This window comes from Elaeis guineensis, chromosome 2, assembly GCF_000442705.2.
Source record: "Elaeis guineensis isolate ETL-2024a chromosome 2, EG11, whole genome shotgun sequence".
NCBI lineage: Eukaryota > Viridiplantae > Streptophyta > Magnoliopsida > Arecales > Arecaceae > Elaeis > Elaeis guineensis.
In genome coordinates, this window is record NC_025994.2 from 6,290,194 (window position 1) to 6,314,609 (window position 24,416).

Consider the following 24,416-nt stretch of genomic DNA (forward strand, 5'->3'; position numbering starts at 1 on the left):
ATTGACTTCATCGATCTTAATAAAGCTTATCCAAAAGACAGCTACCCTCTATCAAGGATTGATCAGATGGTCGATGCTATGTCGGATCATGAACTCTTATCCTTTATGGATGCTTTCTCCAACTATAACCAAATCTGGATGGCATCTGAAGATGAGGACAAGACCTCTTTTGTTATTGATCGAGGTTTTTTTGTTACAGGATCATACCCTTTGGTCTGAAAAATGCAGGTGTAACTTATCAGCACCTCATGAATAAAGTCTTCAAGGATCAGATCGGACAAAATATGAAGGTATATGTGAACAACATGCTTGTCAAGAGCAAGTCCAGGAGAACCCATATTGACGATCTTGAAGAAGATTTTGCCACTCTACGGAAGTACAAAATGAAACCGAATCTAGCCAAATGTGCTTTTAGAGTAATCTCCAAGAAGTTTCTGAGCTTTATGATCTCCAGCCGAGGAATTGAGGTCAATCCTAAGAAGATAAAGGCCATACAGGAGATGACTTCTCCAAGAACAATCAAAGAAGTACAACATCTTATGGAGAAAGTTGCTGCTCTAAATTGGTTTATCTCAAGATCGGTGGAACAATGTTTGCCTTTATTCCAAGTCCTAAAGCAGTCGAAGAATTTTCAATGGACTGAGAAGTGCCAGAAACCATTTGCTAACCTTAAGGACTACCTTGGTTCCGCTGCACTGCTCGGTAAGCTTGATCCTGATGAAGAGTTATATTTATACCTTGTAGTTTCGCCTGTTGCTATGAGTGTAGTGCTGATCTAAGAGCAAAACAGGATATAGAAGCCGGTCTATTACATCAGCTGAATATTGAGTGATGCAGAGACAAGATATTCAAAATTAGAAAAGCTAGCCTACAGACTCCGCATCGCGGCTAGGAAGCTTTGATCCTACTTTCAAGCTCATACTGTCATCTTTTTGACCGATCAGCCAATAAAGAGTATCCTTCATCGGTTGAACACATCTAAGTGAATCGCAAAGTGAGCGTTGAGCCCTTAGAATTTGACATTCAGTACTAGCCCCGACCATCCATCAAGATGCAGATCCTAGCTGACTTTGTGGCCGAATATACTATTCCAGATGAGCCGACTGAGCAGGAAGAGTCAAAACCGCAAATCTCAGTCGATGAGGGTCCATCAAAAATTAACGACAACTCCTAGGTAATACATGTAGATGGCTCGTCCAATCAGTCACAGAGTCCTTTTCACATCTTTGGCCTTAGGATGACAGCTGTACTCCCTTCGTCTGACTGAAGTCAAACTCGAGAGTAGGGGGCATGTGTTGAAAAAAATTTTATATGGATCGATTCATGAAAGAGCCCAGAGCCCAAAATAGCTGCATCCAGCGGGCCCATCAATTGGAGCCTTCGTCGACTCAAAGTCGGTCACTACTTTCTCCATCGATCTAAGGTCGATGGTTGTCTTTCGTCGATTAGTCCTCCGCAAACATCCGACTAGAGCTTTGTCGGTCGATGGCTACTTGGTGATCCCTATAAGTCATCACTAAAGACTCCTCGTTGATCGACCACTCATACATCATAGAGCAACTCTTGATGACGGCACGAGGCGACCAACCTTCAGTCGTCGTCAACCAGTCCTTATCCCTACAGCACCTAAGTTGGCAACTCTATTCAAAATGCGGCACCCATCGACAATACCTGTTGCTAAACCGATAAAGCAACCACAATCACTACATCCCAAAAATATCGAGCAATAATTTTATGCCCAATGATTCACGTCCTGATCGTACGGGATTGTGCCAACCAACTTACTAACTAAAACTCCAACTCTCTGCTATAAAGGAGATCAAAAGAGGACATCCGAAAAAGGTACGCAAACACTCTGCCTCTCACGTTCTTCCTTTTATTGAATGAGATTTTGACTTGAACATCGGAGGATCCTCGCTGGAGGCATATCTGGTTTGGACTTTTTTGCAGGTCGTGCACCCAGAAGTCCCACCTTGTCCTCAACTCCAATATCCCGATGCCGGACGATTTCTCGCTCCAATAGATATAATTACAGATATTACTTAGATAATTAGACTTTATGACTATAGAATAAAAAATATTACTAAATAAATGATAAATTAAGTTAATAATATATTTATATAATTATATATTTTTTTAAAAAATTAATAAATACTTTATAAAATTATATAAAATTATATATATATTTGGATATTCGGATACAGATCGGATAGTTGCCTATCCATATCTATTTTTTTTCAATGGATATGGATACGAGTACAGATTTTAATTGAATTATCAAATTTTTATCTATATTTAGATTGATTTGAATATAAAAATAGATTTGAATAAATAATATTTATATTATTTATTGGATAGATTTTTTGATAATGATTAGAAAAAAAAATATTAAAAATTAAAAAATTAGATAAATAAATAAACAGAAATGAGGTAGCATGGGCTGCTGGTCGAGTTCCACGCCAATGGGGTCAGTTGCCACTCCGCACGGAAAGCGTGACCTTCGCATGGATGTCCACCTGGGACCCACCACGCACCCTGCCCTTTTTCTTTCGGGAAAAAGAGTGGAAGTTTTTTTTCTTGTTTTGTTTTGGTAGAAGAATTTCAGAACGGAAGTTTTTTTTTTTGGGTAAAGTTCAGAACGGAAGCTGGGGCGGTTTATTTACCCACTGGCTGATGACCGTTAGTATTTTATCCAAGATAGACATTGTTCTCATCTTTAATCGAACTCATGCCTGTTTTTCTATCCTTTCTATTAAGTCACGAAAGTCATACATATATACATACATATATATATATATATATATATATATATATATATATATATATATATATACATCCATCCATACATATATATATATATATATATATATAGAGAGAGAGAGAGAGAGAGAGAGAGAGAGACACACACACACGCCACCGTTCAGCAAGTGGGGTGTCTTTTCTTAATTTCTACAAAGTTTACAACTTATTCATCATACGTCCAGCCGAAAGGGACGCGGGTTGACCGACCACTTCTTTTGCCTTTCGCCGGAATTACATATCCCTAGGTCCCACCTGGGTCCCACCTGCACATTAAGTAAACCGTCCAGGATCGAAACCGTACAGCACGGGAATACGGAAGCCAGACCAAACACCACCACCGCCGATGACGACGTCAAACAACCGCTCCACTCTCATTATTTATTCTCTTTCTCTCTCATTTCCTTCTCTATAATTAATAAAGTTTGTCTCGTATTCCTATATTCGATCTCCCATGATAGCTTCTAGAACCAGATTTTTTTTTTTCTTTTGAGTAGAATCTAGAACCAGATATTACCGGAGAATAAGAATATCCTCTTGCAATATACCCCGGAATAGTTTATCCCATCGCACTTCACAGATTAAACAAACAGAGCGGGTGGTGTTGACCCACCGTCCGATTAGGTGTATCGATGGACCCATCATTCACCCTCTCCCTAATTGTATGGATAACGTGAGTCCAAGCTAGCCTAAAGAGCTCGCAATCTCCCCCACCTTCCCGTCTACTCTCGAACCGTACCAAGTTGAACCCGCCCGGATGTATTCTCTTGGCTGCCAAATTAAAGGCTAATGCTAAGCTGACCGGAGTCGAGTTAGTATTTTATCAAACCAACCGGTCCGTGAAACTTGTGATGCTCCTTGGAACGATCTGCACCGTCGGAATCATGCCGTGTCCACCCGAGCAGTTCGATTGCCGCTTGCAACAAATTCTTTTCCTAAATTGAATCTAGACCGTCGGGGTCCACTCAGTACCACCACGACGCCGGCTCACCACACTACTTAACGTTTGTCTGACGTCACAACGGATCCAGTTCTTCTATAATTCCAGTCCGTCCTTCATTTTCCGACCTCTCTATTGCTGTGGGTCCCAAACATGTATGTAAGTCGTGGCAGGATCCCGTGCCAGAAAATAAATGCTCGGTGTTTGGCTTCAGTAGCAAATATTTGTCCCTGCTCTGTTCGTACTCTCGTGTACTTCCCACCTCCTTATTATTTTATTAAATAATTAATTATTTTTAAACTTAAAAATAGTAATTTTCGTCTATAAATAGTCCCGAAGGATGACCCAGCCCAACAATCCGCACGCCACTGTCTCTCTCTCTCTCTCACTCTCCCTCGTTCGCTCTCTCTCTCTACACATATCGATCTTCATTTGATCTCGGCCGTTGAATACTAGATGAAGCAGATGATCAGACGGCTGTCGAGGGTGGGGGATTCGTCGCAGTATGAGGGAAAGGATGGGCGGCGCCGTGGGGTGCCGGAGGGGCACGTGCCGGTGTACGTGGGAGATGGGGAGGAGGAGGTGGAGAGATTCGTGGTCCGGGCCGAGCTGTTGAGCCGGCCGGCCTTCGTCGAGCTCCTCCACCGCTCCGCCCAGGAGTACGGCTACGACCAGCGCGGCGTTCTCCGCATCCCCTGCCCGGTGCCCGTCTTCCGCCGCGTCCTCCGCTCACTCCTCGCTGCCTCCGCCGCCGTAGCCGCCGAGGAGGCCCAGGTGGATCTCCTCCGCTCCTTCGATGAGGAGTTCCTCGCCCTTGCCGCTAGCTAGCACAAAATCGAAACCCTATGTTTGGAGCTTCTCGCTTTCTTGTGGAGTCTAGTTTTGCCCTTCTTGGTTCCCCTGTGCTTAAGTTTGTCTTCTTTTTTTTTTTTTTCTTTTTTTTTCCGTTTTTCTCCTTCGGTTTTGCTCTTCTTGGTTCCGCTGTGTACTTTTTTTTTTTTCCTTTTTTTTTTGTAAAGGCTTTTTGTTTGACAGAGAAAAGAGATACTGGACGCTATTATCTTTTTTTTTTTTTGTATGAAATGACAAAATTGCGCTTGATCCCATGCCCCGCGGAAGGATGTGTAGGCCGTTGGATTTGATCTGGGCGGTTTGATTTGCGCTCCTGCGGAAAGGTCGAAGCATCCCGCGAAACGGGACATTATTGGTATTGTCGGAATAAGGTTTATTTTGGTCATTTGATTATCTGGGGATCGTGATCGGATGACGATGGGTCGGCATTCTTTGTTTTTATATTCTCTATCAAGGAGACTCCGCTATTGCGCTTCACGCTTGCTTTTGTGCGGCTCTCTCCGTATCCTGCGACCCCGTCTCTTTCTACCGTTAAAGGTTTACCCACCGCATCCTAAGGTCGTATTTGAATCAATTGGTTCGGGCAAAGGTGGTATTGAGCCGTTACTAGTATCATTTTTTCCCCTTTTGGTCAGGTCTAGGTTTCCTAGCATGGAGTCCATCTTGATAAAGCCCAGCTTGGGACATCTATTGGATCCCCTGGGGTATGTTGTATCCCTGGATAGTCATCATATCATTCATCTTGAAACTAAATAATTGTCATTCATTTCCAAGATCGAACACAGCAATGCGTGGTGGCAAACACCTATATTCTATGTTTGTTGATAATATTCTATATTGATCGATAACTGCCAATCTCCGTGAAAAATAGCATAGTAGTTAGCATGCATTGCAGAGAATCTTGACTCACCACACATCTATCAATTTTCATGTACATTCGGAGACTGCTGTGCGGTTCCTTGGTCAAAAATGAAGAATTGAACCATCACACAACACTCCCTTGTTCTCTTATAAATAGAGAGCAACTAGCGGACAAAACATCTATCGTATAGTCCTTGGCCTTTGATAGTATACAATATCTTCTGGTTGGCATTGGGATTTATTGCTGTCAATCTTCGAGTCGGCATTGAGACCGGCCTGGCAGTTGTGAGCTGAGGTAGATGATGCCTCACACGAGTGAAGATGGCCCTGCAAATAAAAGTCCTTGATCAGAAGTGTTTCTATTAGAGATCCTTAATGCTCAAACTAGTAGGTGATCGGAGAATAGAAGAGAAAAAGAGTATCGAAAATTTTTTGGTGTAGAATTGAGACTTATCTGAAGTCTTTCGCTGCTTTCTATTTATAGAGAAGTAGGGACATTTTTCATAGTGGACGGTGGTCGTTATTGGAAGGTGCATGCAAATCGCACTAATGAAGATCATGCTCTATATTTTAGATGCAGGATGATAAGCCGTTATCTGGTTATCACACCGATCCTTTTTTATGCGATTATGGATGTCTTATCTAGCTAATCACGATCGAAAGGGTATCCAGAATTAGCGGCTAACCATTATGGACTAGCCTTCTCCTTATCTTCAATTGAGAAGGTCTGATCGGCCAAGGTTAAGAAGGTCACGTTAGTCAACCTGAAAAGTTCTTTGGTGGAGGTCAAGGTGATGTAGCCATATCACTTGTCCCCCACTCCCAAGTTCGAGCTTATGTGGAGGTCGAGCAAAGGGAGCAAATGTCAATGACCAAGGCCGAGTAATGGTTAGAGTCAGGCTATCCATAATAATGAGCCTTGGTGGGTGAACGAGTGGGGCAATATGAGGGTGCTGCATGCCCTGATCTTATTTGCTTAAATAGTCGGACTGCCAATCTAGGCCATTGGCATTGGCAATCCATGGGAGGTCGGCTTCCCTTAATCTTGGGCTACTATTTAATGAGCATCCACAGTGGCTAAGCAAAATGTCACCTAATTGGAGCCATATGAGCCCCTATAAATAACTGCCATCCATATCTTTGTCTTTTTACTTTCACCTTTTAATGCATGGAGGTCCTGCTCTAACAATTTTCGACATCCTCTTGGTGATCATCATCGGTCAGTCACTTCGAGCTATTCAGTTAGTCCCTTCTTTCTTCGGCCTTCCACATAGTAGGTTAGCTCCAAGCTCCAATCTTTTATTCTTTTATTTTTCTTCTTCCCTTCTCTTGGTGTCTGTCATGGGGCACATAAGTTTAGGATGAGCCAAGCTAGTGCTTTGGTGGGGAAATGGTCCACAGACTACAACTCGCCGAGCAATCCGAGTTCTGCACCTCAGGACCAAGATCCCACCTTGGACGGTTTCAAGGTGGGTGTGGGGCTGACCTATGACCCTTTTGAAGTAGCATCCATCCTCACTCACAAGATCCTAAAGGTCGTATACCTTTAGTATTAGATTCTCTCAGAGTTCTGGTTGGAGGTTGCCGGTCCAAACGATCGGGTATCCGAACCCCACTCAAGTCAAATAGGGCTCTATGAAGAGTCCTTTAAAACTAGCATAAGATGGTCCTTCCACTCATTCACCGTAAAAGCTCCTTAGACTCTTTCAAATCATCCTATGTTTGGTAGCGGCAAACTTATGGTGGCTGATCGTAGCTTTCTTTGTCCATTATTTCCTCCTCGGCATCCAGCCCACTATTCACCCCTTTCAAGCATCCTTTACTCTTAAGGAGTACACCAGAGATATTAGATGATGGCATGTCTCACCTCAGACGAGATGTCATTTCATTCAAGATGCTCCTTCCTTCGTTCATGGGTGGAAAGAGCACTTCTTCTTTGTATTGATCAAACAACCGTGGGGGTTCGACACCTCATGTCAACCCCAAAATCATTAAACCAAGCTTCAGGGATGTCTAATGCCAATGAGAAGGCTTTAGAGCTCATACTTAGATGTGCTGTTTAAAATATTCTGGAGCTTCTTTCTGAGTAGATGCTCTTCAACGTCAGCTTAAGCCCTGTTGATTCTCATGATAAGCTTGGATTCTAGCTTGTTTTAGTTTCACCCCATCCTTGGAGTCCTAACTCTTCTACCTTGATTTTCTATTTCAAAGATGAAGTCTGAGGAGCTCGAGTCAGATCGGTGCATGGCCCAAAAGAAGAAAAAGGTTGCAACTGGAACCTCGATGCCAAGGATGGCCAATCCAAGGCTGTTCTAGCACAACTCATTGTGGACTCCTCTTGCACCTTGGGTTAGAGTATGGCACCATGGAGGGGGATCTCTGTTGAAAATTGTGTCTCAAAATCAATCGTCAGCTTATTGACGATTGTGCTTATTATTATAATTATATATAAATTATTGAATTAATAAATATTATTTGATTTTTCATCACTGTATACATCTCATTTTGAACTCCTGTTATGTGATGAAGTCCTTAGGACTATTCGATTCGATATAGGAGGATATATCATTTAGTCCTTAAAGGAGTTCACAATCAAATAATATGCTATTACTAAGATGATAGATATATCATTTAGTCCTTAAAGGAGTTCACAATCAAATAATATGCTATTACTAAGATGATAGACATATCAAGTGTAAGTCGTTGTATGTCATATAGGTTGGTTGTCCTTTTAATCAAGGAGCATGGAGATGCTGGTATGACATGCAGGTGAAATATAAGAGTACATTTTACTGAACATGACCAACTCCGGAGCACTCTTTTGTTAAGAGTCACTCCGAAGGGATATAGGTATAAGTATCCCTCCGATCTGAGATTACCACGGTGACTTGCAAGCAACTCACTATACTTTGGTGCCGAACTATCTGAATTTCTAATTCAGTGATGAAAAGTTTCTGGACATAGTCAAGTACTTGTGAACTCGATGTGTGAGTCAAGATAGAATTGATCCCTCCGAATAAGTAGGAGTTAATATATCAGTGTATTTCAATTCAGTAAAACCTTAGCTGGGATAATCCATGTGATGGATTTTGAAAATTGAAATACAATGTGGATGACCATATTAGGGTTGGCAGTTAAACCCTAGGTCACCTTGAGCATTTGGATCAAAGGGATGAATTATACGGTAACTATATTCAAATATATTCTTGAGTGTTGCTTAGCATATATTTGACCTATCCGGACGTCGGATATCATTGCTAAATGGTTACTTCGATTGGTACAGGAATCAGTTCCTGTGCTATCGGCTTAAGTTCGAACCTATAGAGTCACACACATTAGAAGTTCCTCTCTGATCACTTAGCTAATCTGAAGAGTTTTAGTCAACGGAGACTCTGATGAAGAGTTCCACTTGACGGGGACTCTACTGAAGAGTCCCACTAGATTTGGACTCTATCATTAATGGAGGACTAATTAGTGATTAGATTACTAATTAACTCAATTTGATTGAGCATTAAAGTCTGGATCAAGTCTGATTGAATTTGATTCAATCAGATCAAGTCTGATTAGGTTATGAGATGACCTAATCGATAAAGAAGAAATGATCCTGATTTGATCGGATCTATGGCTCAATTAATTTATTGATTTGATCAAAACTAATTGAGATTATAAGAGCCTAGTTAGATTAGATTCACCATATTTTATTTGGATCTAATTGGATTGGGTTTGAAAGAAATCCAATTGGTTAAATCCTGGAGTCCCAAATGAGTAGGACTCTATCCCTTGCGCCACCTAAATTGTCTCACGCCTTTTCTCATTGCATAAAATCAGTTTGTACATGAGAAAATCAGAAAATAATCTTTTTTTTATCACTCATTAAGGATAGAAATTGGTTGGTTTTGATTTGAATTCAAATTAGTTTGAATTTCAACTTAAAATCTTATCCATATCCTTCCACATGTTGGCTGCTTTTGAAAGGGTCTATTGTGTACGAGAAAAGGAGGTCTTTCCAACTGATTTTCATATCTAATTTTCTCTAATAAGTCTCTCTTTAAGTTAGATAAGGGTGAGAAAAAGTTGAAGTCGAATTGAAATTCAAAAGAGTTTGAATTGTAACAAACTTCAGTCCTTATTCTGTTTTATCTGGTTTGTGCGACAACCATAAAAAGGCCACAATTTTGTGTGCCAAAAGAAGAGAGTTTTTCACCATGAGATACCAGAGAGAAATAGGATCAAAAAAACTTCTTTGGGATGTGAGGATTGGGTGGGTTTCCTTCCTCTTTGGCATGAAAAAAAGAGGAGACCGTTCTCCTCTTGGATGAGAGATCTAGAACTGTTCTAGATTTTTGGGTGAGTAAAAAATCAAAGAGAAGAGAGTCTTCATCTAAATTTTTTCTATCATCCAGCATCTTTTTCTGATCTATCTTCAACATCGAAAAGATTCAAGATGATCGAAGAAGAAGATCAAGTCAGATCTGCCATCAAAAGCTGACTGCGCGAGCTAGCACTCCCGTGGAGGGCTGATCGGTCTGAGGGACTTCGTGTGGACCATCCGTAGAGATCAGATACTTGTACGGCTATTTGACATCAGCGAGAGCTTCATACTATGCTTACCAGCAGCAGAGATCATTAACCCATAAGGTGATGAGTTCTGAACTCTATCGACATAATCTAAAAGTTAGATCAAATTCAGGGTATCGATGTGATTGATACAGTTTTCTATTTTATTTCAGATTTTATATATAAATTTTTTATTTCATAGATCTTTAATAGTAGTTTAGATCTGATCTAAGACATGTTTAAAAAATTAAAATATTTAATCTTTTATTATTTTACTGTAAAATTTTAAAAATACATGCTTTGAACTATCTATTTTCCTTCATATGGTATCAGAGCAAGGTTTCTTATGACATAAATTTTTTGCATATAATCTGATTTTAATTATTTAGATTAGATTTAAATAGTTAATTTTAAATTTAAGTAGTGTAGTAATCTGATTGGATAGATCCTCATAGCTGTCCGGTCATAGGAGAAATCAGAATTTCACTATCCTATTTACCCATTCGATGGGATCTTCTATGGCGTATAGGGGTGCTGCACGATCTTTTTCATGATGATGAAAATGAAAAAAATTTTAAAATTTTATTTTAGATCTGAAATAAGTATATTAGATCTGAAATTAAAATTTTGATTATTAGATGATTGATTGTAAAAATATTTTATAAAATTGAAAACTGTTTTCAAACACCGAACCCGAACCCATATCAGTCCAAAATTTAATTGAGAATTAAGCGATCTAGATTTGAGAATCAAAGATCTAAGACATTAATTTCATAACTCATGGGTTAATGGGTTAGCTCGAGTCAAATCCATTTAACTGGGTTAGACCTAGGGTTAGAAATCATTGATAATGGACTATATTAGTAATTGATTAAATCTAATTAAAAGTTAATTCTGATTGGATCGATTTCTTCTCTTGATCAATTTCAATAGTTGTAGTTGGTCAAGTTCATGTCTTTGATTAGACCAATATGGACTTTGATCGTAGCTCTGTGATCAAATTTAAGTATATAAATTGATCAAATTGAAAATGACTAACCAGTTGGTGTCTAAGATAAGTATGACAGTTTTGATTGATGGTCATTAATTGGGAGCTACTCGTATAGATTGAGTCTATATCGAGTTAATGGCATATCCCTCCCATCGATCCCACTTACCTAGCCAACATGGTGAATCATGTTTTGATTAGATCACTTAATGATTGGAGTTGATCCATGCTAACTAGAAAATTAGTATGACTGATTTAGGTATTCCTAGTTCAACTTGTCTTGAGTCCTCTTTATGACTTGGTGAAGCCAGTAGGAGGATTCATGACTGGTTGGCTGGACCAGCTTATGTTTGATCTTCTTAAATCTGATTTGGTGAAGTCAGTGAGAGGATTAAGATTAACTGGTCAAGTCTCATCTCATCTCTCAATTCAACTAATTAAATCTTCTAAACTTGTTAGGTCCTTAAAATGAAATAGTTATGGTGATAACTAGATCATAGCTTCCCATTAAGTTGGGTGATAATGAGTCCAATGGTTTAGATGATCATTGAAGGTGCCACACATCTGGTGCTCATTTGGCTGTCGGAATTATCATTCATAATATGTTGTTTTAGTTGTGTCCTTCTGATGAAGGTGAGGTTGGCCGAGTCACACTCGGGCCTGATCACTCGTTTGTTAGATACATTAAATTCTGATATGTTAATGGTTGGACCTAACCAGAACCTTCAGTGGAGGTGCCACACACCTGCTAAAGAGGTATCTGGGATAAAATTGAATACTAAAAATTGTTTAGTGAAACAATTGGTTAAGAACCTACCCGTGAGTACACAAGGATTGGTCGAGCCACACTCGAACCCATGTGCAGTCCATGTAGATTCTAGTACCCACTAAGAAATTAGTGTAATTCCTTGAGTTGAAGGTAGAGGCTATCAATTCGAATAAAATAGTGGAAGAATCTTTAAACTAAAATTTATATCTTTAGACTTAATCAATTCATATACTAATTAGGTTCTGATTTTTCTTTTGCAGTTATGGCCACCATCTTGTTACTCTGATCACTATTAGATAGTGATAAATTGATGGAACCAAATTTCGATAGCTGGTATTGAAAGCTCAAAATAGTCTTAGAGCACGAACGGATCTTATATGTATTGACAGATCCGGCACCCGAGGAGCCAGATCCAAATACGTGTAGCACGGTCAGAGACACTTATCAGAAGTGGCTCAACGATCGAACTACAGTTCATTGTATTATACTGGCGGTGATGAATGATGAGTTTAGCCATCATTTCGAGAATGCTCAGCCACAGGATATGTTGCAAATGTTGAACGAGTCCTTTGGCACACCTGATGACATTGAGAGGTATAAGACTAGTTGTGCCATCTTCAATGCTCAAATGAGGGAAGGAGCATCAGTCACTGATTATGTATTGTACATGATTGAGATGATTGAGCACCTAAGCAAGCTCGGCTTTCTCCTGCATGAGCAGTTAGAAAAAGATGCTATTCTTAACTCTCTGTCCATGTCCTACCTCCCTTTTCTTACTCATTTTCGAATGACAAAAATTGCAGTTAACTATTATGGTTTGCTGGGGTTACTGCAAAACTTTGAGAAGAATCACCAGCTCCAAAAGGAGTCGGTGAATGTTGTGGGAGGGTCTTCTTCTGGACGTCGATCCTTTAAGAAAGAAAAGAAGAACAAGAAGAACAAGAAAAAGATGCAAAGTGCTAGGGCATCCAAGCCCAGTCAGACCAAGAAACCCAAGTCTGACCAAAGTTAGGCAGAATGCTTTTACTGCAAGAAGCAGGGGCATTGAAAAAAAAAATTATCCTCAATATATTGCCTCCCAGATCTGAACAAATCGAGAAAGAAGCAAGTTGTTGCTGGACAAGGTAATTATATGATAACACCTTGTAATTTCTTAATTTGTGATTTCACTACCTGGGTATTAGATACCGAAAGTCCTTTTAATATTTGTAATTTGTTGCAGGGTCTGCAGGTCAGTAGGAGATTTGAAGAAGACGAAAGATTCTTTAATATTGGAGATGGAAGATCAGTTCCAGTTCTAATGTTAGAGACTATTAAGCTTGTATTCAAGTCTAATGTAATTGTTCTAAGTGAATGTCACTTTTGTCCTTCTTTTTTATTGAATATTATTTCTGTAGGCCTTTTGGCCATGTATGGTTATGAAATTTTAATAAAAAAAATAATTTTAATATCATTATGAATGGTGTTAATGTAATGAATGGATAACTGAACAATGGTATTTACATATTATCACAACCTGTTAGTGTAATGTACACATCCAACAAACATCCTAGAATTAGTGATGTCTCCGATATCTACCTTTGACATTATAGGTTAGGTCATATTAACAAGAACAGAATAAATAGGTGGACACAAGAGGAAATCTTCAAAGTCAGTGATTATGAATCACTCTCAATTTGTGAGTCCTGTCTTCTTGAAAAAATAATCAAATCATCTTTTACTGAAAAAGGTGAGCAAGCCAGTGAAGTTCTTAGTCTGATACATACTGATGTATGTGGACCTATGAACACTAGTGCCAGAGATGGATATTATTATGTCATTATATTTACAAATGACCTATCAAGGTATGGGCACGTCTACCTAATGACACATAAGTCAGAATCATTTGAAATGTTCAAATGATTCCATAATGAAGTAGAGAAATAAACTGGAAAGAGTATTAAAACTCTTCAGTTCGATTGAAGAGGAGAATACCTCTCTAGTGCGTTTCTGACATACTTAGAAGAGAATGAGATTCTCTCACAATGGATCCCTCCTGGAACACCACAACATAATGGTGTATCAAAAAGGAGGAATCGAACTCTGTTAGACATGATTCGGTCTATGATGGGCTTTGCAAGTCTGTCGATTTTTTTTGAGGATACGCACTCGAGTCGGCTTATTATATTTTAAATAAAGTTATGAGTAAGCCTGTAAGTAAAACACTACTTAAGATGTGGACAGGGCATAAACCAGTACTCTCTCACCTGAGGATTTGGGGATGTCCGACTTATGTCAAATGATTGAAAACTGACAAGCTTGGATCTAGGTTTAACAAATATCTATTTATAGGGTACCCAAAAGAGATCAAGAGATATTATTTCTACCTTACTGACGAACAGAAGGTGTTCGTCAGCAATAGGGCTGTCTTTTTAGAAAAAAAATTTCTTGGTGAAAGAACTAATATCTCAAAGATTGAACTTGATGAAGTTCTATTGGTAAAAAAGCCTTACACAATCTAGTAAATCCATAGAGTCGGACTTGATTAGATCAAATCTGAAACCTATTGTAGAAATATCTTTAAGGAGATCCGATAGAGTACCACATCAACTGGATAGATATTATGATTTCTTAGTCTGGGATGGAGATCCAGTTGAACTCGATGAGAACAATGAGGATCCGATCACCTATATAGATGTGATGTAGAGGTCTGACTCCAATAAGTAGCTGGAAGCCATGAAATCTGAAATGAAGTCCATGAAAATCAATAATGTATAGATATTGATTGACCCATCTGAAGGGATAAAATCCATAGGGTATAAGTAGATCTTCAAAAAGAAAAGGGATACAGACGGAAAAGTAGAGATCTATAAAGCCTGTCTGATTGCCAAGGGTTACCGTCAGTATTATAGTATTGACTATGACGAGACGTTTTCTCTTGTGGTAATGCTCAAGTCTATTCGGATTATGCTTGCGATAGCAGCACATCTAGACTATGAAATCTGACAAATGGATGTGAAAACAGCCTTCCTAAATGGAGAGCTAGAAGAAGAGGTGTATATGATACAACCTGAAGGTTTCATACCCATAGATGAGTCTAAGGTGTGCAAACTTCAAAGGTCCATCTATGGACTTAAGTAGGCATCTCAAAGTTGGAACATGATTTTTGATAAAGTGATTAGAACGTATGGCTTCATTAAGAATGGAGAGGAACACTACATATACAAATGGGTTAATAACTCTGTGGTAGTATTTCTTATTTTGTATGTCAATGACATTCTCTTAATCGAGAATGATATCCCTGCATTACAGAAAATAAGAGTTTGGTTGTCATCACGGTTCTCCATGAAAGACTTGAGAGAAGCATCCTTTATCCTTGAGATGAAGATCAATAGAGATAGATCTAAAAGGTTGCTTGGATTATCCCAGTCGACGTATATTGATACTGTATAGAAAAGATTCAGTATGGAGAATTTCAAGAAAGGCTATCTTCCGATAGGCTAAAGAATTTCTCTCTCGAAGAGTGATTGTCCGACAACTCCTCAAGAGAGAGTGTGTATGAGTAGAATTCCATATGCTTCGGCAGTGGGATCTATTATGTATGCCACGATATGTACGTGATCGGATATAGCATACTCATTAGGAGTAGTGAGCAGATACCAGTTCGATTCAGATAAGAATCATTGGAAGGTTGTAAAGATCATTCTTAAGTATTTGAGAAATACTAAGGATCAGTGGCTTATCTATGGAGAATTTGACCTAAAACTTGTGGGGTTTACCGACTCTAATTTTCAATCGGATCATGACGACAGCAAAAATGTGTCGAGATATATTTATACCCTAAATGGTGAAGCAATATGCTAGAAAAGTTCCAAGCAACACACTGTGGCCGATGCGACTTATGAGGCAGAATATATTACGGTATCCGATGCTGCAAAGGAAGCTGTGTGGCTATGAAAGTTCATCAACGAGCTCAAAGTGGCATCTTCCCTTGATGGCCCTGTCTTATTGTACTGCGACAGTACTGGTGCCATTGCTCAAGCGAAGAAATCGAAGTCACATCAGCGGACCAAGCATATTTTGCACCGCTACCATCTGGTCCGAAAGATCGTGGATCGAGGTGACGTCGAGCTTCAGAAGATCGATGGAAAGGAGAATCTGACCGACCCATTTACTAAAGCCCTCGGCATCAAGGAGTTTGAAGACTACAAATCAAAGATTGGTATACAATACTGCACCAATTGGCTTTAGTCCAAGTGAGAGTTGTTGAAAATTATGTTCCAAAGTCAATCGTCAGTCTATTGATGGTTGTGCTTATCATTGTAATTGTATATGAATTATTGAATTATTGCTTCATGAATTGATTTTGATGATTACAATACATTTGAGGGGGTTACTAATGAGTTTGGCTTGAAAAAAGATTTATTGTATTTCAGAGGTAAAATTTTAATTTTATCAAATTTTAATTTGAGAGTCTCAAGAGCAAGAACAGAAGATTTACGATCTATTGGAGGTAATTTCATATTTTTTGGATGTGTATTTTGAGAGAAAATCAAGTTTAAAGAAAAGGGTCGATCCCTAGGGTCGATCCCTGTCAAAAGGGCTGAACGGCATGCTATTTTTGGCTGGTATACCTAAAGAAGATGACTTTATGAGTCAACTTCTGTTGCTGTGCAAGCTAAAGATACAGAACAGTGACTTTCTGTTCTACACCACAGAGGTCGACCCTATGAGTCGACCCCTGCGACGGAAAATCTCCATAACGGTTAGTTTTTCAGCTCATTTTGACCGTATTTAATACTCATTTAATATACTTCAATGGCTCTATTTCAGTTCAAATTTATCTTTAGCATCTATTGAAAATATAAAGGTACTTGAAGGAGGAAAAAAGAAAAGATTTTCAAGATTTTTCAAGCATTCATTTCAGCAATAAGCAAAAAGCCCTCTTTAAGCAAAAAAAGCTTTCATTTCAAGCTCACCAACCCCTCAAGATCTCATTCAAGTCTTCAACAACCTTGAGAAAAATTAGAAAAGCTTCTTCCTTATTGTGTAAAGTGTATTTAAGATTTTATTTGCTCATTAAAGGAGCTAAACTTGTATTCCTTGTCATGAACTCTTATACTCTGCTTTTGTCTTGTTCTTTAGTTTTGGAAGGGTTCTAAAACTTGGATAGGTTTATCTGAACCTTGAATCGGATTGTATTGGGTTGGCTTATATTCAGAAAATAAGTATTCTAGCTTGGGATAGCTAGAGTCAGAGGTACTGATGTTGTATTCTTGTTGAATACGTTTTAGTGGATTTAAATTCTCAAGTAGAAGCTTGGGAAGTTGATGCACGTGCAAGGTTGGCACCGAACCACTATAAATCTTGATTGTTTGTGGTGTGCTTACTTGCTCTCTATCTAAACTTCTTTATATTCTTGCATTCTTGCATCTCATTTCTACACTTTGCTTAAATCACTAACTACATATAACTTGCTTATTATTACTTAATCCTTGTGGTTCTAAATTAACTTTAAAATTTTAAAAACCTAATTCACCCCTCCCCCTCTTGGGTTGCATAGCTGGACAACATGAATTAATAAATATTATTTGATTTTTTATTACTGTATACATCTCATTTTGAACTCCTGTAATGTGATGAAGTCTTTAGGACTATTTGATTCGATAGAGGAAGATATATTGTTTAGTCCTTAAATGAGTTCGCGATCAAATGATATGCTATTACTAGGATGATAGACATATCAAGTGTAGGTCATTGTGTGCCATATAGGTTGGTTATCCTTTTAACTAAGAAGCGTGAAGACGCTGATATTGCATGCAGATGAAATATAGGAGTACATTTCACTGAACATGACCAACTCCGATGCACTCTGCTGTCAAGAGTCACTCTGAAGGGATGTAGTATAAGTGTCCCTCCGATCTGAGATCATCACGGTGACTTGCAAGCAACTCAGTATGCTTTGATGCCGGACTACCTGAATTTTTAATTCAGCGATGAAAAATTTTTGGGCATAGTCAAGTACATGTAAAATTGGTGTGTGAGTCAAGATGGAATTTATCCCTCCGAATAAGTCGGAGTTAATGTATCAGTGTGTTTCAATTCAGTAAAACCTTGGCTGGGATAATCCATGTGATGAATTTTGAAAATTAAAATACAATGTGGATGACCATATCAGAGTTGGTAGTTAAACCCTAGATCACCTTGAGCATTTGAGTCAAAGGGATGAATTATAGGGTACCTATATTCAAATAGGTTCTTGAGTGTTACTTAACATACATTTGGCCTATCCGAATGTCGGGTACGATTGCTGGATGGTTACTTCGATTGGTATAGAAATTAGTTTCTGTGCTACCGGCTTAAGTTCGAACCTATGAGGTCACACATATTAGAAGTTTCTCTCCAATTATTTGGCTAATCTGAAGAGTCCCAATCAACGGAGACTCTGGTGATGAGTCCCACTTGACGGGGACTCTGCTAAAGAGTCCCACTGGATGGAGACTCTAGAGAAGAGTCCCACTGGATGAGGACTCTATCATTAATGAAGGATTAATTAGTGATTATATTACTAATTAGCTCAATTTTATTGAGCATTAAAGTCTGGATCAAGTCTGATTGAATTTGATTCAATCAGGTTAAGTCTGATTAGGTTATGAGATGATCTAATCGGTAAGAAAGAAATGATCCTAATTTGATCGGATCTATGGTTAAATTAATTTATTAATTTGATGAAATATAATTAAGATTATAAGAGCTTAATTAGATTAGATTCACTATATTTTATTTGGGTCTAATTGGATTGGATTTGAAGGAAATCCAATTGGTTAAACCCTAGAGTCTCAAATGAGTAGGACTCTATCTCTTGCACCACCTAAATTATCTCACATCCGCATAAAATCAGTTTGTACATAAAAAAATCAAAAAATAATCTTTTCTTTGTCACTCATTAAGGATAAGAATTGGTTGGTTTTGATTTGAATTCAAATTAGTTTGAATTTTAACTTAAAACTTTATCCATATCCTTCTACATGTTGGCTGCTTTTGAAGGGGTCTATTATGTACGAGAAAAAGAGATCTTTCCAATTGATTTTTATACCTAATTTTCTCTGATAAGTTTCTCTTTAAGTTAGATAAGGGTGAGAAAAAGTTAGAGTCGAATTGAAATTCAAAAGAGTTTGAATTGCAACAAAATCCAGCCCTTATCCTATTTTATCTCGTTTGTGCGACAATCATAAAAAGGCCATAATTTTGTGTGCCAAAAGAAAAGAGATCTTCACCATGAGATATCAGAGAGAAATAAGGTCAAAAATACTTCTTTGGAATGTGAGGATTGGGTGGGTCTCCTTCCTCCTTGGCATGAACAAAAGAGGAGACCGTTCTCCTCTTTGGTGAGAGACCTAGAACTATTCTAGATTTTTAAGTGAGAAAAAAATCAAAGAGAAGAGAATTTTTATCTAAATTTTTTTCACCATCCAACATCCTTCTCTGATCTATCTTCGACATCAGAAGGGTTCGAGATGATCGAAGAAGGAGATCAAGTTAGATCTACCATCAGAAGCCGACTGTGCAAGCTAGCATTCCTGCAGAGGGTTGATCGATCTGAGAGACTTCGTGTGGACCATTCGTAGAGTTTGGATACTTGTGTAGCTGCTCGACATCAGCAAGAGCTTCATACCATGCTTACCAGCAGTGGAGATCATCAACCCATGAAAAGGTGATGAGTTCTGAACTCTACCGACATAATCTAAAGGTTAGATCAAATTCAGGACATCGATGTGATCGATGTAGTTTTCTATTTTATTTTAGATTTTATATATAAATTTTTTATATCATAGATCCTTAATGATAGTTTAGATCTAATCTAAGACATGTTTAGAAGATTAAAATATTTAATCTTTTATTATTCTGCTGTAAAATTTTAAAAATACATGCTTTGAACTACCTATTTTCCTTCAACCTCTTCATCCAAGATCTTGATTGCTAGCCCCCTTTGAGTGGTTGTACTGGGGATGCACTCTCAAGCATAGGTGACTTCTTCCGCTCTCCAAGGTGAGGCAAGACTTCAGGGCTTGTTGCATCATTCTCCTCGTCGAGCCAGCTATTCGGTGCTAGTCTCTTAGATGACCCTTGTCGAGGTAGGTTGGGGGTCCCAAAGCCCTAGGGTGGCCCTCAAGGACTACAAGGTCACTTGGGAGCTACTTCGGGTGGCGATAATTTCGATTGACTTCAAACTTATGAAGGTTGAATGCCCGAGGTTCCATATCAGGGACTCCTAGGACTCAATCCACTAGATAAGTCTGTCCTGACATTCTTCCTTATTTGGATCTATCATTTTATATCCTAGTGCCTCTCCTTTCAGCATATTCACTACCTTGAGTACTTCATTGAGGTGTTGAAGGTGCTCGGGTCAGTTGTGGATGAGGTCGAGGCAAGAGCCCAGGTTGTCGAGGCATTAGAGGCCAAAGGAAAAGCTTGGAATGCTCTGTTTGTGGCCAGTCAGGAGATAAATATCTTGAAGACCAAGGTGAAGAAGGCTAAGAAGAGAGCAGCCCAAGCCGAGGCTATGGTGACGGAGGCCCTTCGCATTACTAAGGCCCTATGGGAGGTGGAGCTAAAGGCAAGCTAAGGTCCAAAGCCTATTCCCTGACCTCGACCTCGGCTGTCTGGATGCCAACAAAGAGGCCACGATGGCCAAGGAGGAGGAAGGTGTGGAGGGGATCGAGGCTGTGGAGATTATCGAGGTCACTGCTTTAATTTTAGTTGCTATAGCCATCAACAAGGAGCTTGCTCCAGTTCTGACCTCCACCGCTTCTCACAAGGAACCTGCCCCTACTACCAATGCCTAGGCCTTCAGGGCTTTGTTTTGGCTTCTTTTTGTAATTTCTGCTTGAGACTTGTCCAAGCAGATTTTGGGGTTTGGTGACTCAACTCTTGTAATCAAGTCACAAAAATGAAAGACTTTTTTTTTTCATTTCTTTTCCAGTGTGTGCTTCTCATATTTTAACATAGTTGTCATTCTTGTTCATATCGAATTTGTTCTTCCGGTTAGCCAGTGCTTTCCTTGTACTCAAACAAGGAGAGCATCATCTCCAGATCAACTCGCATCTTATGCAAGGAGCTTGGGGTTCCCTTGAGTCATCCCCTCTAATGGGCCAAGATCGGTCTGTGCTCTTCTTGCACTTAGATGAGGAGAGATTTATCGCGCTCCTTTTATACTCAAGTGAGAAGATATTCATCTTCTGCTCAACTTGCATCTCCTGAGAGGAGCTTAGGGGTCACCTTTTGGATTATCCTCTCTAACAGGCTAAGGTTGGCCTGTGCTCTCCTCATACTTGGATGAGGAGCGAGTCATCGCACTCTCCTTAAACTCGAATGAGGAGAGGTTCATCATGCTCTCCTCTACTTGGATGATGAGAGGTTTATCTTTGTTTTGACTCACATCTCACATGAGGAGCTTGGGGGTCTCTCCTTGGGTTATCCCCTCAACAGGCCAAGGTCGGCCTGCACTCTTCTCATACTTGGATAAGAACGGGTTCTCCTCATACTCGAACAAGGAGGGGTTCATCATGCTTTGCTTATACTCAGACAAGGAGATGTTCATCTTCAGCTCAACTCACAACTCATGCAAGGAGCTTAGGGATCCTTTTTTGGGTTATCCCCTCCAGTGGGTCAAAGTTGGCCTACACTCTCCTCATATCAGATGAAGAGAGGTGCATCGTGTTCTCCTTATACTCAGTAAGGAGAGGTTCACCATGCTCTCCTCATACTTGGATGAGAAGAGGTTCTTCAACTCGACTTGCTTCTCATGTGAGGAGCTTCGAGGTCTCTTTTCAAGTTGTCTCCTCAATGGGCCAAGTTTGGCCTACGTTCTCTTTGTACTCAGATGAGGAGAGGTTTGTTACACTCCCCTTATGCTTTGACAAGGAGAGCCTCAGCTTCAACTTGACTTCGGTAGATCCAACCTACTATAGCTCATAGCATTTGAAAGAAATATAAAGTTAAAGAAGATTTTATTTATTGCAGCCATAGATTACATTATTGATGGTAAACTCACAAGGTTTATAAGTTTCAAGTTTGGGGGATCAGAGTCCTATCTAAGCACTGAAGCCAGTAGGTTCTGAGTCATACCAATATCTTGATCTGATATGAGCCTTCCCAATTTGGTGACAATTTCTATCATTCTCTAAGCTGAGATACTTCTATCCTCCATTGGATGAGGTTTGTGATTTGGAAGAATTTTTCTTTGACCCTCGGATTATATATCGAGCCACCCTCTGTTGGTAAGCCATCATCTGAAGTCGAGTGGGCTCTCGTGTTTCCTCCAATAAGTCTTGGTTCATGTGAAGATTTTTTGAGTTGATTCTCCATAGTGAAGCTTTCGATCCAAAGTGAAGCGAGACCAATCTCGAGGGGTATGATAGCTTCAGTTCTAAAGGTGAGATTGAAGGGGGTCTCTTTAGTTAACATGCGCTACATTGTCTAGTAGGCCCATAGTACGTTATAGAGAACTTTCATCTAGAGACCTTTTGCTCAATTTAGTCTCATCTTCAATCCCTACAATAAGGTTCAGTTAGTTATCTCAACTTCTTCATTGCTCTGCAGATAGCCTACCAAGGTCAGAGGATGCATGATCTCGAGCTCCCTACAAACTTCTTTGAACTTTGTATTGTTAAATCGATGGCCATTGTTGGTGATGATGACCCAAGGAAGACCAAATTGGTAGATGATGGCCTTCCAGATGAAGTTCCAAACCTTGGCCTTGGTGATGCACACTAACGGCTTCACCTCGATCCACTTCGTGAAGTAGTCGATTATGATGAGCAAAAACTTTGGTTATGTCGATGCTATTAGAAAGAGGTTGAGGATGTCCAACCTCCATTGAGTGAAGGGCCATGGGATAGTGATCGGGTCAAGGTAGCTAACGGTCAGCATTAGATGTTAGCATTTCTTTGACATTGATTGTATCTCAATAAAAGATCGATATCATCCTACTGTAAGGTCGGCCAGAAGTACCCTTATCCAAGCACCTTGTATGCTAGCAAACTACCCCCCTAGATGATTGCTGTAGATCTCCTCGTGAACTTCTTAGAGTGTCTAATCTACCTCGGATGGATGCAAACATCACAGTAGAGGTAGAGAGTAGGATCTCTTGTACAACTTTCTATCATAAAGGATGTAATGAGAAGCTTGGAGCTTCAATTTTTTGGCCTTATCATGATTGGCAAGGAGTGTTCCATCATCCAAACATTGGATGATGAGGTTCATCCAACTCAATTCTGAATCTATTTGCATCATCAGGTATTCCTCTTCAGTGCATGTTTTCTCCAAGACATTGAAGTAAAAGCTCTTTTGGAGGTTGGCAATTCTCGATGTGGTGAGCTTCAATAACAAGTTGGCCTTGATATTTTCAATCCTCGGGATCTGCTAGATATTGACAGTAACAAAGGCCGAAAAGATATCCTTCATCTTTTGCAAGTATTTGATATTATTGGGCTCACATGCCTCAAACTCTCTTTATACTTGCCCAACAACGAGCTATGAATTGCTGTAAACCTTCAAGTGCATCACTCCCAGGTCCTTAGAAATCTTGAGTCCAGCAACAAGGGCCTCATATTTTGTCTTATTGTTCAAGGTCTTGAATTCGAAGCATAAGACATACTCTGCGACAACTTCTACAAGACTGATGAGGATCAGCCCAGCTTTGGAGTTTGCCACGCTAGAGGACCCATCTACATGCAAGATCCAACATTCTTTAGGTTCTTCTTCTTTAAGCTCAGCCCTAGGTGCCTCATCTTTTAGGATGGTACATTCTAGGACAAAGTTGGTGAGCACTTGCGCTTTAATAGCTAGCCAAGGTTGATACTTCACGTCAAATTTATCGAGCTCAATTACTCATTTGGCAAGCCAACACGAGGTTTCTAGTTGGTGAAAAACTGCTCTCATTGGCTAGTTAGTCAGTATGACCACCGTGTTGGCTTGGAAGTATGGATGTAGCTTCCTTGTCAACGTCGCCAGGGCATACATCATTTTCTTAAATTTAGAGTATTTGGTTTCTGCATCATGAAGGATCCTGTTGGCATAATAGACTGGCTTTTGCAATGTTCCATCTTGATGGATGAACACTGAGCTATCCACCAAGTTTGAGACCATAAGGTATAAGTACAGCACAACTTCGGGCTCAGGCTTGTTAAGGAGTGGAGGAGAGTCGAGGTATTGCTTCAGTTTGTCAAATGCAACCTGGGATTCCTTAACCACTGGAAGCTTTTTATTTGCTTAAGGTCCTTGCAAAAAAGCAGGCTTTTCTCTACCGACTTGGATATGAACCTACTGAGGATTGCTATTTTCCCCATCAGGTGCTGCTCTTCCTTGACTATCTTTGATGAAGCCATCTTCCACAATGTTTGAATCATCTTGGGGTTTGTCTCGATCCCTTGCTATGACTCCGTGAAGTTGAGAAACATATCAAAAGTGACTTTAAGGTGCACTTGCTCGAGTTGAGCTTTATCTAGAACTACTGAAATGTCATAAAAATTTCCTTGAGATCGTCCACATGGTCATTGGTAGTTCGGCTTTTATCCTATATTTGATTGGGGTTATAAGAGGGTGGATAGATGAGGTTAGAAGGATGAATGGCCTTCCTCCATTGCTTGGTTCAAAAAGTTATAAGAAGG

At 39.5% G+C, this 24,416-nt stretch overlaps 1 protein-coding gene across 1 annotated transcript; it reads left to right on the plus strand.

Moving 5' to 3' along the window:
* Nucleotides 1-4,101: 4,101 nt before the first annotated feature.
* Nucleotides 4,102-4,805, plus strand: LOC105042649 (auxin-responsive protein SAUR71). The gene has a single exon (XM_010919932.3). The coding sequence runs from the start codon at nucleotides 4,196-4,198 to the stop codon at nucleotides 4,565-4,567; it is 372 nt and encodes a 123-aa protein (XP_010918234.1). The 5' UTR covers nucleotides 4,102-4,195; the 3' UTR covers nucleotides 4,568-4,805.
* The last annotated feature ends 19,611 nt before the right edge of the window (nucleotides 4,806-24,416 follow it).